Genomic DNA, 15,834 nt, shown 5'->3' on the forward strand with positions numbered 1-15,834 from the left:
ACAATCCCATATGCATGTTAGATTTTAGATCAGACACCAAGGACCTATAATTCCACATGCTGTTAGCAACAACTGTCACAGATTAATGTGGTGTGTATCATCCCATAAGAGTAATATAACCTTCTCATAGGACAATAAGATTCCTAGATGCAAGACATGTGCACTAATGCAATGCAAGTAAAGGGCTGTCATCGGTGCTGCGCAACACGCCGGGAGTGTAGGGGTAAGGCCTCCCAGTTGTCACGATCCCGAAACCCCCCCACCCCCGCGCATCACTGCACCACTGATGAGAAGTATAAAGGCAACACCATTATAAACAGTGAAATGACAAATTACATATGTAGTTTTCTATAACAAAAATACAAGAGAATATAACTATACAACATTTCTATTTTGTAATCAAAAATCAGAGCCCCCTGTCTAATGCAATGTCTCTGTGGAGAAATCAACTCCAAAGAGTTCATTCTCGTGCCAATATAATGATCTCGGTATTCTGTCACTTTTTTTTAAACCTCACAACCCATTGGTGCAATGGAATAGAAGATGCAAGAGATATCAAGTTAAAATAAAAAAATACAGCAAACATGTTTTTATTATATGTACACATAATCACTCATTCCTGATATCACCTAAGGCACCAGGGTTTAATGAGAAAGAAAGGGGGTTATTGTGTTTTCCCCCTTTTTTCTCTCTAAAATGAAATTCAGGTTCTTTCAGATTTTTAATGTGCTTTAAAATGAGAATTAGAATGGTTTTATTTGAACATTTGTATTTTAGTAAAAACTTTCATTGTGGTTACAGATTTGCAACCTTATTTTTTTTTTTTTGTAAACTCAATGATTACTCTTGATCTGTTTTTCTGGTCCCTTTGGCAGTGAACACATTATTTGAGCAGCATTGCATGAATAGTAATTTGTTACTGGTACTCTCAGCACTTAAACATTTCAGAAGTCTTTCCCTTGACTTGCTTGATTTTTCAAAGGAAGTTAACTTAACTTGAAGACAGTCTGACATTTTCCTGTTCAGCTTTTCTATTGATTTAATCAGTCTGTGTAAAATTCCATTGGCCATGCCAAGTTGGCCACATATTTCTTGGCAACTTATCTTTTCCTTATAGAGCAACTTTTTTGATAATTACCGTCAACAACATGAATTCTTCACATTTATCAACACAAAACAGTGAAACCATTAACCAGTGTTAGTATGGCTTAAAAGGGAACTCTTCAATAAAATATTACATCAATTTAATCTCATCTTGTTCTAAATATTGTATATGTTGTGTGTATATATATATATATATATATATATATATATATATATTTCTAATAATATCTATAGTTTTGTGTATGTGTGTGTATGTATATATATATATATATATATATATATAAAACGTCTTACTGTGTGAATATATATATATATATATATATATGTGTGTGTGTGTGTGCATATATTTGTGTGTGTGTGCATGCGCATGTTACCTATAATGCAATCTGCAAAAATAAGAAGTATAATTCATTTGCACAGCTTGCATGACACTTTTTTCCAGTTGGCTGAACAGATGCAGGCCCACAGGGCCCTCGAGAAATGACTTTGATAGATGGCTGCTGTCTGAGAAGCTAGCATACAGCAGATTAGTGGAAACCCGAAGAGAATCTCTTCTGCTTTGTGAAGAGTTTGGTCCAATAAGATAATTTTTTCTAATTAACCTATGGAGCACTGATGTGGCGAGGATGCGGAGAAAAATAAACTACCTCAATATTCTTTTGTGAGGAATGGTATAGCTTTTTGTTATCCAGTTTTCTCTGACAAGTGAAGCAACTTGTACTTTTCTCTTTTAATTTATATAATACAATTGTGTGTATAAATGAACATGCCTATGAATAATACGTGTGTCTGTGTGAGTCTATGTATGAGTGTGTGTGTACATATATATGTGTATATATATATATATATATATTTTTATATGTGTGTGTGTATATATATATATATATATATATATATATATATATATGGATAAATTACCAGCCATATGTAATTATCTGAAACTATACAAGACTATTAAGACATTTATTTGCACAGTAATTGTATAGTTAAAGGGACAGCGTTTTATAGTTTGTTTTTAGTTTTAGATTTTATCGCAGTATTGAGTTTTTGCATTCATAGGATGTATAAAACATTTAATGTATTAATAATAGTGTAATTATGTCCGTTTTGAGAGGTGTCGGTGGTGTAACTTTGTGAATTAACACTGACTTATACAATGTTTTTTTCCACTTGTTTTTTGACAGCAGCATCTGCTTTTTCAGTATATTTGTTCTTGTCAGAATCAGTAGGTGGAATGGTCTTGTACTTAAGCGCTTACTAAATCCTAGTCACAAAGTTTTTCTTTTACTTGTAACTTTTTAGAAAAATATGCAGTGGTTCTTGTTGTGACTAGATGAATCTCAGTCACTAAACCACAGAGTTCTAAAATATAATCTATATTATATTAAAGTTTATAAACTGATACTTTACATTCAGTGATGGGTTTTGATGCTAAAGCCTTCACCCTCCCTTTCAGGATACTTCCCCTTACCTCCCCTTAGTCAATGTACCAGTTAAATACATAACCTGGAATTCACATTAGAAGATGCACAAATTGTACATAAAATTTAAATCTGGCAAAATACTAGCCAGGGTAAAGGATGAAACATTTTTATATGTAATGACATTCAATGATACCCATCTGATAAATTAATTAGTGAGATGGAAGGGTAGGTGGGCGATATAAAAAAAACCTTATCTCATAATATTTTATTAAATATATATTTTTTTACACATTTTGTTGTAAAGTTCTCACTTCCTGTTATATACATAAAATATTGGTAAAGTTTGAATCTGCTGGGTCTGCTGAAAAAAAATATATATATTTTGTGGATTTATCACTAAAAATGGCCTACAGTGTTGATTAAATATGAACATCACCTAAAAACTTTAAAACAGCACAGGGTGGAAATGGCCCAGCAGTTAAGGGGTTAAATATATATATATATATATATATATATATATATATATATATATATATATATATATATAACATAGACAAATATGCAATGCTGGTAAGATTCCTATCATATTTAAGTAAAAGAAAAAAATGTGAACGGTTTATAAATAATGTCTAGCCACTGCCCCATGCTAGATAGATTCAAATAGTAAGATAGCACTTATCAGTAGATATTGAAACATTATCACATTTTTTTCTCTTTTTTTTTTTTTTTTTTTGCTTTAAACCACAGAAAACAAACATACCAGCAATACTTCGTGCACCAAAAGAGAGAAAGCCAAGTAAGAGAGAGGGCGGAACACAAAAGACCTCAACCTTACCAGCGATACTGTACAGGTAGTTTGTATTCTTATTTTGCTAGATATTGTATTTATGTAATTTACCCCTTCATGGATTTTCCATGCCCTCCTAACATGGGCTTTATCGTCATTAGGACTGCATGGAACATCCTACCTTATATGGCGTCCTACAGCTTCTCCCTTTGAAGCAATCAAGAATCAGTCTGGGGGCGTGCCTAAGCAGTCCCCCATTATTCAATCCTGGCCTTGAAAGCATGTGATTGCATCAATGGCATGATTTCATTTTTACTGAAAGTGTTTGTTAACAATATTGTGCCGGCATAAAGGGGTTAAATAGTGTTTGCTATAATTATTATTATACAATCAGAATTCAATGTCAAGACATCAATTTGTGTGACTGTATACACAAGCTACTTGCCTGATTGATTATTGGTCTTTTTATTGCCATGACATTTTCATGATTTATTAATTTTATGCTTTTTTCTTATTTTAAGTTGTGGAATATGTAAGAAAAATAACGATCAACACCTGCTTCTGCTATGTGATACTTGCAAATTGAATTATCATCTTGGATGCCTTGATCCTCCTCTGACAAGGATGCCTAAAAAAACAAAAAATAGTTACTGGTAAGTGCCTTAATACGGTTTATTGGCACACTCACAAAAGTCAAATTTTGATTAAATTTGCTTTGAATAATTTGAATGTATAAGGAGCAAGACAATGTGGTAATTAAAGGACCATTAAATACAGTAGAATTGCATAAAAACAATGTAATAGTAAAGAAAATGTAATAGCACCTTTAATTTTTAATAAGCAGTAGATTTTTTTACTGACAAATTTCAAAATGTTATTTAAATTGCCGGCCCTTGTGTCATGCGACAGTCAGCCAATCAGATTCATATATCCAATTTGAACTTTTTAAAATGCTAAGTAGTAGCTGGTGCCTCAGAAAGTGTGTATATAAAAAAAAATATGGAAGTAAATTGGAAATTCTCTTCAAACTGCTTACTCTATCGGATTCAAGAATCTTATATTTCCTTCTTAATATAAGGAGAGTCCATTGCTTCATTCCTTACTGTTGGGAAATACTGAACCTGGCCTCCAGGAGGAGGCAAAGACACCCCAGCCAAAGGCTTAAATACCTCTCCCACTTCCCCTATCCCCAAGTCATTCTTTGCCTTTTGTCACAGGAGGATGCCAAAGACGTGTCAGAAGATTTTCGAAGTTGTTCCTCAGGAGGGATATATGCCTTTCGTTATGGAACTGGAGTTTTAAGTAGTCATGTCAGCCTCTTAGTGAGAGCATTGACGAAAATTAGAGTCTGGAGATGCAGGGAGAGTCTTTCTGCTAACCCATCCAGACTGCCTGCTAACAGCCCCATAAGCAACCAGTGTTGACTAGTTTCACTGTCTGCTTTCTTCACTCAAGTCCATGTCAGGAGCGATGCTACAAGACTGTCACACTTGAGAGGCTGTGTTTCTGTTCCACAGCACGGATTCTGGTAAGATCGTTTCAATTTTTACTTATGTTGAAATTGCTGAAGACAGGGTCACAGTGTGACTCCTTTTATCCTTACAAAATCGTAGGTTAATATCTCTTAAGGGTGGTTATTGAACAGTGGGGATTAATCAAATGTGTTCTTTGATTTATGTTGCTTTATGTGTGAGATTTATTTTGGTCTCATAGACTGTTATGTGGTAATGGAACATACAGGTGTTTTACTTTCAAAAGATATCAAGTCCTATAAGACAAAAACAAACAAGAGACGCCTCTTCTTTTTTTGTTTTATAGGACTTGATATCTTTTGACCCATCTTTGTCGAGAGAGCTACCTGCCTGTCACATATTGTTTTGCTGTTGAAGGACCACCTGTGGACTTTTTCACCTTTTTTGCTTATATGAGTATCTGGTTAAATATATGTGCAGTGTTATTTGTTTGTATTTAGTGTTAATTTGATTTGTTTGTATTTTGCCTCATTGGGGGTGATTTTTTGGCGCATCTCTCACACAATATTTTTTCTTGTATTGTGGTTTATCATGTTTTACTTTCACTTTGCACTCTGCGCAGCTTGGCACACTTTTTCTCATAGCAGGGGCAGTCCTGCATTGCGCACCACGTGACCGGGTGTGGTCACACTTTTTTCTCTTTCCTGACCGAGCTAGCTGTCGGAGAGCTTCTCTGGTTGCCTGGGCATAGGAGGTGGTGAGTGCCCCAGTCATTGGGGGTATAAAGGTGCTGTTTTTTTGAGAAATAAAAAGTGCATTTATTTGTATCCTACTGTTAGCACAAGCTATGGAGGATCCTAATATGCTTGAGGGTACTCCCTCTATTCCTAATAGTAATACCTGTCTATATTGTGAGGAGGCGTTGGTGTGCCCGCCCTCTCAACTATGTTCCATTTGCATCAACAAGGTTATTACGTCTAAGAAGGTTAACCCCTTTAGTATAACTGAGCCGTCCGCCTCTGAGGACTTCCAATCCCGTGAGGTGCATACCCATCAATTATCTCCATTGTCACATGCAGCTTCCCGTAGCACGCCTGATCAGACTTTACCGCGCATTTAAAGACGGCGGTGTCTGAGGCCCTTAGTGCTCTACCTCGCCCTGATAAGCGCAAGTGAAAGGTTAAACATAGCTCTCCGGTCTAGGGGACATCCAATGATTTGCTTGATTTTTCTGCCTTTCAAGTATCCCAGGATGGGTCACACTCTGAGTCGTCAGAGGGTGAAATTTCTAGATCGGAGTCTGCTACCTCTAGGCCTCCGGCTGCGGAGGAGCCATTCTTTATATTTAAAATTGAACACCTATGTTTTCTTTTGAAGGAGGTTCTGTCTACATTAGAGGTTCCAGAGGCCAAGTTGCCTGATGAACATTTGATCCTTAAATTAGACAGAGTGTACGAGGACAGGGTAGCCCCGCTAATTTTTCCTGTACCTGTAAAAATGGCGAATATTATTAAGAATGAATAGAATAGAATTGGATCTTCCTTTTCCCCTTTGTCTGTCTTTAAATAATTATTCCCGGTCCCGGACTCTCAGCTGGAGTTGTGGGGCTCCGTACCTAATGTGGACGAGCTATCCCTCTTGAGGATAGCTCGTCTTTCAGAGAGCCAATGAATAAAAAGACGGAAACTTTTCTCAGAAAAATGTTCAGCATGCAGGATATTTATTTCAACCGCCAGTGGCTGTTGCCTCGGTTGCTGGAGCTGCGGGCTACTGGTGCGACTCCTTAACAAACTTGATCAAATTGATGTTATCCAAAACAGAATTAAGGCTTTGAGAATTGCTAATTCTGATGCAGAGATGCAGATTATTCGCCTAAATGCTATGATCGCTGGTTTCTCAGTGCAGGCGTGTTAGGTGCTCTGGCTGAAGTTCTGGTCTGTGGACATGACTTCTAAGTATAGACTACTTTCCCTCCCTTTTAAGGGATACAATTAATTTTGTCTAGGCCTGGACTCTATTATCTCCACGGTTACAGGGGGCAAAGGTGCCTTCCTACCGCAGGATAAAAAGAACAAATCTAAGGGACAAGGATCTAATTTTCATTCCTTTCGTTCTGAAAAGTCCCAACGTCAGCAGTCCCCCTCTAAGCCTGAGCAAACCAAAAGCACTTGGAAGCCGGCTCAATCTTGGAGTAAATCTAAGCAGAACAAGATGCCCGCCGAGAACAAGTCGGCATGAAGGGGTGGCCCCCGATCCAAAGCCGGATCGTGTAGGGGCAGACTGTCGCTGGTTTCAGATTCTTGGTCCAGGGACGTGCATTATCCGTGGGTCCTGGAGTTCATAGCTCAGGGATACAAGATAGGTTTCAAATCTCATCCACCAAAGGGCAGATTTCTCCTCTCAAGCTTGTCTTTAAAACCAGAAAAAAGGGAAACCTTTCTGGGGTGCGTGCGGGATCTGTCCTGCTTGGGGGTCATTGTCCCGGTTCCTATCGCAGAAAGAGGCTAATTAAAAAATGGTTGACACTGAGTTTTGAATGTTTGTGGGCAAACGTTTTATGAACTGGGAGTGCTGTTAACGTTTTGTGAGCAATAACATTTTTGGGCAACTTTATTGAGGGTACACTTGGCTTATTTTTTGGGTCTCAGAACCCACATGGCTAGTTTAAAACCGCTCTGGTGCGGTTCTTTGAGGCTGTAGAAACATTGAGTATTTTCGCGCCTCAGATGCGCAGTTGTTTTCACTCAGCAAGCTCCAACTCCTGAGGGCCCTTGTGAATGTTTTGGGCCAAATCAAAGCTTTAACCCCATATTTACTATCCCTGAGGGCAGGTAGGCGCCACAGCAGGGCCGTGGCAAGGTGCTGGGGGTGTTTTTTCCGGATTTAGGCCTCATTTCAATCCGGTTTGCACATTAAAGGGTTAAATGTTAAATTTCCTTGTGGTGCAAACTTAACTACACATATTGAGTCTGCATGCAAAAATTTGAAAAATTTGGTGCATTTTAAAGCAGTTTTGCAGAACGAGTATGCTTTTTTTCTCTTAAAGGCGCAGTACCGCTTTTTAAGATTATTTTTTTCACTAAATAAAGTGTTTTCATGCTTGTTTATAGTCATTACTAGCCTGTTCAACATGTCTGACATTGAAGAAAGTCATTGTTCAATATGTTTAGAAGCCATTGTGGAACCCCCACTTAGAATGTGTCCCTCATGCACTGAAAGGTCAATAAATTGCAAAGAACATATTTTAGCTACTAAAAGTATGTCGCAGGATGATTCTCAGTCAGAAGGGAATCAGGTTATGCCATCTATTTCTCCCCAAGTGTCACAACCATTAACGCCCGCACAAGCGACGCCAAGTTCTTTCACCCTGCAAGATATAGCCGCAGTTATGAGAACTACCCTCACAGAGGTTTTATCTAAGCTGCCTGGGTTGCAGGGGAAGCGCAGTAGGTTTGGTGTGAGAACAAATGCTGAGCCCTCTGATGCTTTATTAGTCATATCCGATGTACCCTCACAATGTTCTGAGTTGGGGGTGAGGGATTTGCTGTCTGAGGGAGAGATTTCTGATTCAGAAAGATGTTCCCTCAGACAGACTCAGATATGACGGCTTTTAATTTTAAACTAGAACACCTCTGCTTATTGCTCAGGGAGGTTTTAGCGACTCTGGATGATTGTGACCCTATTGTAGTTCCAGAGAAATTGTGTAAAATGGACAGATTTCTAGAGGTTCCTGCCTACACTGATGTTTTTCCGGTCCCTAAGAGGATTTCGGACATTGTTACTAAGGAGTGGGGTAGACCAGGTATTCCGATCGCTCCCCCTCCTACTTTTAAGAAAATGTTTCCCATATCAGACACCATGCGGGACTCGTGGCAGACGGTCCCTAAGGTGGAGGGAGCTATTTCTACCCTGGCTAAGCGTACAACTATACCTATTGAGGACAGTTGTGCTTTCAAAGATCCTATGGATAAAAAATTAGAGGGTCTCCTAAAGAAAATATTTCTTCATCAGGGTTTTCTTCTCCAACCTATAGCGTGCATTGTTCCTTTAACTACTGCAGCTGCTTTTTGGTTCGAGGCTCTGGAGGAGGCTCTTCAGGTTGAGACCCCATTAGATGACATTCTAGATAGAATTAGGGCTCTCAAGCTAGCTAATTTTTTCATTACAGATGCCGCTTTTCAACTGGCTAAATTAGCGGCAAAGAATTCAGGTTTTGCCATTTTAGTGCATAGAGCGTTATGGCTTAAGTCCTGGTCTGCTGATGTGTCATCAAAATCTAAGCTTTTAGCCATCCCTTTCAAGGGTAAGACCCTATTCGGGCCTGAACTGAAAGAGATAATTTCAGACATCACTGGAGGGAAAGGCCATGCCCTTCCTCAGGATAAGAAAAATAAGAAGAGGACCAAACAAAATAATTTTCATTCCTTTTGAAACTTCAAAGGTGGTCCCTCTACCTCTTCCCCTGCTGCAAAGCAAGAGGGGAATTTTGCTAAATCCAAGTCAGTCTGGAAACCTAACCAGACTTGGAACAAGGGTAAACAGGCCAAGAAGCCTGCTGCTGCCACCAAGACAGCATGAAGGGGTAGCCCCCAATCCGGGACCGGATCTAGTAGGGGGCAGACTTTCTCTCTTTGCTCAGGCTTGGGCAAGAGACGTTCAGGACTCCTGGGCTTTAGAAATCGTAACCCAGGGGTATCTTCTAGATTTCAAAGATTCTCCATCAAGGTGGAGATTCCATCTTTCTCAATTGTCTGTAAACCAGACAATAAGAGAGGCGTTCTTATGCTGTGTAGAAGACCTATATACCATGGGAGTGATTTGCCCAGTTCCGAAAACAGAACAGGGGCAGGGGTTCTGCTCCAATCTGTCCGTGGTTCCCAAAAAAGAGGGAACCTTCAGACCAATTTTAGATCTCAAGATCCTAAACAAATTCCTCAGAGTCCCATCCTTCAAGATGGAGACCATTCGGACTATTTTGCCAATGATCCAGGAGGGTCAATATATGACCACCGTGGACTTAAAGGATGCGTATCTACACATCCCTATCCACAAAGATCATCATCATTTCCTCAGGTTCGCCTTTCTGGACAAGCATTACCAGTTTGTGGCTCTTCCCTTTGGGTTGGCCACACCTCCCAGAATTGTCTTAAAAGTGCTAGGGTCCCTTCTGGCGGTTCTTAGGCCGCGGGGCATAGCAGTGGCGCCTTATCTGGACGATATCTTAAATCAGGCGTCAACTTACCAACTAGCCAAGTCTCACACGGACATCGTGTTGGCTTTTCTAAGATCTCACGGGTGGAAGGTGAACGTAAAAAAGAGTTAACTTATCCCCCTCACAAGAGTTCTATTCCTGGGAACTCTGATAGATTCGTGGACATGAAAATTTTTCTTACAGAGGTCAGGAAATCAAAGATTTAAACCACCCGCCGAGCTCTTCATTCCATTCCTCGGCCATCAGTGGCTCAGTGTATGGAGGTAATCGGACTAATGGTAGCGGCAATGGACATAGTTCCGTTTGCTCGCTTGCATCTCAGACCACTGCAACTATGCATGCTCAAACAGTGGAATGGGGATTATGCAGATTTATCTCCTCAGATAAATCTGGATCAAGAGACCAGAGACTCTCTTCTTTGGTGGTTGTCACAGGATCATCTGTCCCAGGGAATATGTTTCCGCAGGCCAGCATGGGTCATAGTGACGACGGACGCCAGCCTATTGGGCTGGGGTGCAGTCTGGAATTCCCTGAAAGCACAGGGTTTGTGGACTCAGGAGGAGGCTCTCCTCCCGATAAATATTCTAGAAATGAGAGCGATATTCAACGCGCTTCAGGCGTGTCCTCAGCTGGCTTCGGCCAGATTCATAAGATTCCAGTCGGACAATATCACGACTGTAGCATATATCAATCATCAGGGGGGAACAAAGAGTTCTCTAGCGATGATAGAGGTTACCAAAATAATTTGATGGGCAAAGACTCACTCTTGCCATTTATCAGCAATCTATATCCCAGGAGTGGAGAACTGGGAAGCAGATTTTCTAAGTTGTCAGACTTTTCATCCGGGGGAGTAGGAACTCCATTTGGAGGTGTTTGCACAATTGATTCAGCAATGGGGCACACCAGAATTGGATCTGATGGCGTCTCGTCAGAACACCAAACTTCCTTGTTACGGGTCCAGGTCAAGGGATCCTCAGGCAGTACTGATAGATGCTCTAGCAGTACCCTGGTCGTTCAACCTGGCTTACGTGTTTCCACCATTTCCTCTCCTTCCTCGTTTGATTGCCAGAATCAAACAGGAGGGAGCTTCAGTGATTTTGATAGCTCCTGCGTGGCCACGCAGGACTTGGTATGCAGACCTGGTGGACATGTCATCTCTTCCACCATGGACTCTGCCACTGAGACAGGACCTTCTGATTCAAGGTCCGTTCCAGCATCCAAATCTAGTTTCTCTGCGGCTGACTGCTTGGAGATTGAACTCTTGATTTTATTCAAGCGGGGTTTCTCTGAGTCGGTCATAGATACCTTGATTCAGGCTCGAAAGCCTGTCACTAGGAAAATTTATCATAAGATATGGCGTAAATATCTTTATTGGTGCGAATCCAAAGGCTACTCATGGAGTAAGATCAGGATTCCTAGGATTTTGTCCTTTCTCCAAGAAGGATTGGAGTAGGAGCTATCAGCTAGTTCCTTAAAGGGACAGATATCTGCTTTATCAATTCTACTGCACAAGCGTCTGGCAGATGTTCCAGACGTTCAGTCGTTCTGTCAGGCTTTAGTTAGAATCAAGCCTGTGTTTAAACCTGTTGCTCCGCCATGGAGTTTGAATTTAGAAAGAGTTTCTGAACTATCTGCATTGCAATGCGACTCGCCTTATCTTGTTTTCCATGCTGATAAGGTGGTTTTGCGTACCAAACCTGGATTCCTTCCTAAGGTTGTTACTAATAGGAATAACAATCAGGAAATTGTTGTTCCTTCTCTGTGTCCTAATCCTTCCTCTAAGAAGGAGCGTCTGTTGCACTACTTGGACTTGGTTCGTGCTTTGAAGTTTTACTTGCAAGCAACCAAAGATTTCCGTCAAACATCTTCTTTGTTTGTTGTCTATTCTGGAAAACGTAGAGGTCAAAAAGCTACGGCTACCTCTCTTTCTTTTTGGCTGAAAAGCATCATCCGTCTGGCATACGAATCTGCTGGACAGCAGCCTCCTGAAAGAATTACAGCTCAGTCTACTAGAGCGGTGGCTTCCACATGGGCTTTTAAAAATGATGCTTCTGTTGAACAGATTTGTAAGGCTGCGACTTGGTCTTCGCTTCATACCTTTTCCAAATTTTACAAATTTGATACTTTTGCTTCTTCGGAGGCTATTTTTGGGAGAAAAGTTCTTCAAGCAGTGGTGCCTTCTGTATATCCATCTGTCTTGTCCCTCCCGTTCATCCGTGTCCTGTAGCTTTGGTATTGTATCCCACATGTAAAGGATGAATCCGTGGACTCGTCGTACCTTATAGAAGAAAAGTAAATTTATGCTTACCTGATAAATTAATTTCTTCTATGGTACGACGAGTCCACGGCCCGCCCTGTCATTTTAAGACAGATTATATTTTTTGATTTTAAACTTCAGTCACCTCTGCACCTTTTTTTTTTTTCAAAACTAAATCTTCCTTCAGTATCTTGCGCTCCCTCCAGCAATAGAGTGTTACCTGTTCTTATAATCTTCCTCCGGGTCAGCACTCTTCTATATTTTTTCCTTTTTTTTTATTAAAAAAAAAATAAAAAAATAAAAATGCATGTTTGATTGTAACTTAACTGGTACATTTAAAAAAATGTTTTCCCTTTTCTTATTTTCTCTCCAGGCAGTGTTCTGAGTGTGACCAGGCAGGCAGCAGTGATATGGAAGCAGACTTTGCAATGGAAACCTTACCAAATGGAACCAAGAGATCAAGACGACAGATAAAAGAGCCCATTAAGTTTGTATCTCAAGATGCACCACAGGAAACTAAAAAGAATCCTTTGAGAAGCACCGTAAGTTATTTTTTTATTTATAAATATTGTTTTTAATAATAATAATAATCATCATCCATCATCAATTTATGTATATTTTTAAAGAATGAATGTGGGTTTGGACATGAGTCTTTTTGTCCATCTGTCTGTCTATCAAAATGGATTTCCTCTGGTCCCAGACTGGTACAAAATTAGGATTTGTTTTTATATTTTCTGTCCCAACCAGTAACTATTTCCACCAACCTCATATGCTATAGCAATTTTTTACCACCCTGTTGTTGTTGTTTTTTTAACTCCAGTGTCTGGTGAAGTTTGCTACAAGGCCACCGTGGTAACTAGGTGCACAGTAAAATTAGGAAATGGCAAAACAGCATTGTTGAGATTGTCGAGCAGAGCATACAGAGCTGTTAAATTTTAGGTGCTAACTTTTACTTTGTGCTGCTGTTATGATATTTTATATTAGCAAATATAACTTCAGTATCTCAACTGAGTTGTTCCCATTACATAGTTCAGATAATCATGTCGGCCAGTGACTCCCTCGCTGTATTCAGCTAGTTAGAAAATGTGGGGGGAAAACCTTCAGCTCTGCTGTATTACATATGCATACCTAAGCACTAAAAACACTCCAAGGTCTTTCTCAGTTTTAGTAATTGTAGATGCAAAATAAGTAATTAATGACTATTGCAAAATTTACAAATATGTAATGCTTTATATATGTGTATATATATATATATATATATATATATATATATATACTGTATGTATATATAGTATGTACTGTATATATATATATATATATATATATATATATATATATATACATACATACATACATACATACATACACACACTTGTTTTTGAGTACATTGTCTCTTTAAATAGCCTCCTGAGCCTGGATTCTGTACTGGGACATTGGCTGTATGTTGTGTCTGCCTTTGTTTGCATATCTGGACTTGACCTTTTGCTTGTATTTTACCTTGATTCTTGCCTTGGTATTCTGAATCTTGCTGTGGACAAGGAGGTTACGCGTTTAAAAACAATGAGCTAACTCTTTAAAATACCAAATTATGTTGTTACTGATGGGATAAAATATAAAGGGAGGAAGGATATGTCTTATATAAAAACTCTTGAGTGGAACATAGAGGTTATGTATAAATAAATATATTTTAAAAAGTGAGATAATACACATAAAGTTAATCACGGGAAATAGTTTTTATAATGAAATTAAGACAAATATAAAAAGATGCCGGCATCAAATACAATAAAATACTCGCATTAGACAGAATATGAGAATAATGCAAACAAATTCTGATTAAATGGTTAACAGAAGACTAATAATATTAAAGGTTCAAAAGAACAGCCTAAAATATAAAGCTGTAATATCCTAAATGCAAATGGTAAAGTAAAATAAAACCAAAGGCAACACTTTTGTGATGGAAAGGTAAGGTACTCAGTCTATTGAGATTTGAAAGTGATTGGTGCGGCTATAAAACCGATACTCAGAGCGTCTATGACGGTTAAATACCCAATCTTCAAGATGGTTAAGTAGAGTACTTTTGTGAAAGGAACCACGCTGTGCACAGCCACCAATTACCTTGATTTCCTTGGAGTGGTTGGTTTGTAACTCGACAGTTTGTAAATTGTCTGTTCTTCCGGTCACGTGACCTCTGATTGATTATTCACCGGTGATGTTTCCTTTCTTGGATGTACTTTGCTGCAATGTTGCTTAGTGATTTACACAGCAGTCCCGAATGGTGTAGTGTGAATGGAATCCTCAGCATATTATCTTAGCTACATTTTCTGTCCAGTTCATATAGCTGCAGTATCTGTCCAGCTCACTGTAGAGGAGATTCTGAATCTTCCTGCCCATCTAGATGTTGTCCTTGGCCTGTTCTTCTGAAAACTGTTTCTGCCTTTTGATTTTGTTCTGTGCAGCCTGTTTGGACATTGACCCTGGCCTGCCGTACCACTCTTTCTGTTAAGACTATCAGCTGCTGGTGCTGGCTTATCTGTTAACCCTGATTCTGTGAAACCTGACTGGATGCTCCTCAGATATCAGTCTTAATCTGCTACAGCGATACCTGTCTCAGTTTGGTCTAAAGGTTTCTATCTCAGTTATCTCAGCTTGTCTCCATTGCACCTGTCACTGACCACAGCATACTTGTGTATCCAAACTCAACTTTATGTGTGTAACCAGTCTTCTGCCTGTTTATGCTGATCATTGTATCGGTAATTTACCTGACTGCTGCATTCCTGTGTATTCAGCATTGCAGGGCTGTTACAATTTATTGTAGTGTCTTAGCAGTGTGTGCAGTGGACAATCCTGTTTACATATTTTTCTGAATTCTTGTCTAACAAGAGACACATTTAATAGGATTAAGCGCAAGAAGCTTCTCCATTCTTTATATCACAAACTCAGAACTTCAATCTCAAAACATGACAATAACATAAAAGTTTATTATTATTTGACCTATTTAATTTGTGGTTGCTTTTAAGGATCTTGCACACACATATATTTTGCATTTTCATAACTTTCTGGTGGCAGACATACTTGGATGTTCCACCTGGGATCTTTTATTCTCAGCCAACGTGTTTTATTGGGAGCACAATCTCTGACTCTTGAATATCCTCTAAATCATTGAATCTTGGTTATCCTATCAGAGAACAATACAATTATCCATGATTTACCTAGTTCAGTTTACTACAAAGCTCGTCAGTTCCTTTTTTTGATTAGTTTTAAAGATGATTTACGGTACAATAGGGCAAATGTACGAGTTATTTTTAACTCTACTTAAATCAGTGTTGGCAATAAATGTATTAGAACACAAAACCTGTGGTCTTGTTCTTCAGAATTTTGTAGTTTTAAGAAGATCAGTGTATTAACGTTTATTTAGCTGCAGTATCCTGCAACAGAGTTTAGGGAGGTGGTCTAAAGCTCTTTTCTCCAACATTGGTGTGTCCGGTCCACGGCGTCATCCTTACTTGTGGGATATTCTCTTCCCCAACAGGAAATGGCAAAGAGTCCCAGCAAAGCTGGTCACATGATCCCTCCTAGGC

General features: G+C 39.1%; 1 protein-coding gene across 5 annotated transcripts in view; it reads left to right on the forward strand.

Moving 5' to 3' along the window:
• The window catches only part of PHF14 (PHD finger protein 14), an 809,709-nt gene that overhangs the window by 302,064 nt on the left and 491,811 nt on the right, over positions 1-15,834 (forward strand). For all 5 annotated transcript variants that reach the window (XR_008402519.1, XM_053714097.1, XM_053714098.1 and 2 more), the window contains 3 exons: positions 3,276-3,379; positions 3,837-3,968; positions 12,630-12,798. Coding sequence is in view for 4 of the 5 variants with exons in the window: in XM_053714097.1 (XP_053570072.1) it covers positions 3,276-3,379; positions 3,837-3,968; positions 12,630-12,798 (405 nt within the window). In the remaining variant the exon portion in view is untranslated. The remainder of the gene's footprint in view (positions 1-3,275; positions 3,380-3,836; positions 3,969-12,629; positions 12,799-15,834) is intronic.

Source organism: Bombina bombina, chromosome 5 (assembly GCF_027579735.1).
Source record: "Bombina bombina isolate aBomBom1 chromosome 5, aBomBom1.pri, whole genome shotgun sequence".
Classification (NCBI taxonomy): Eukaryota; Metazoa; Chordata; class Amphibia; order Anura; family Bombinatoridae; genus Bombina; species Bombina bombina.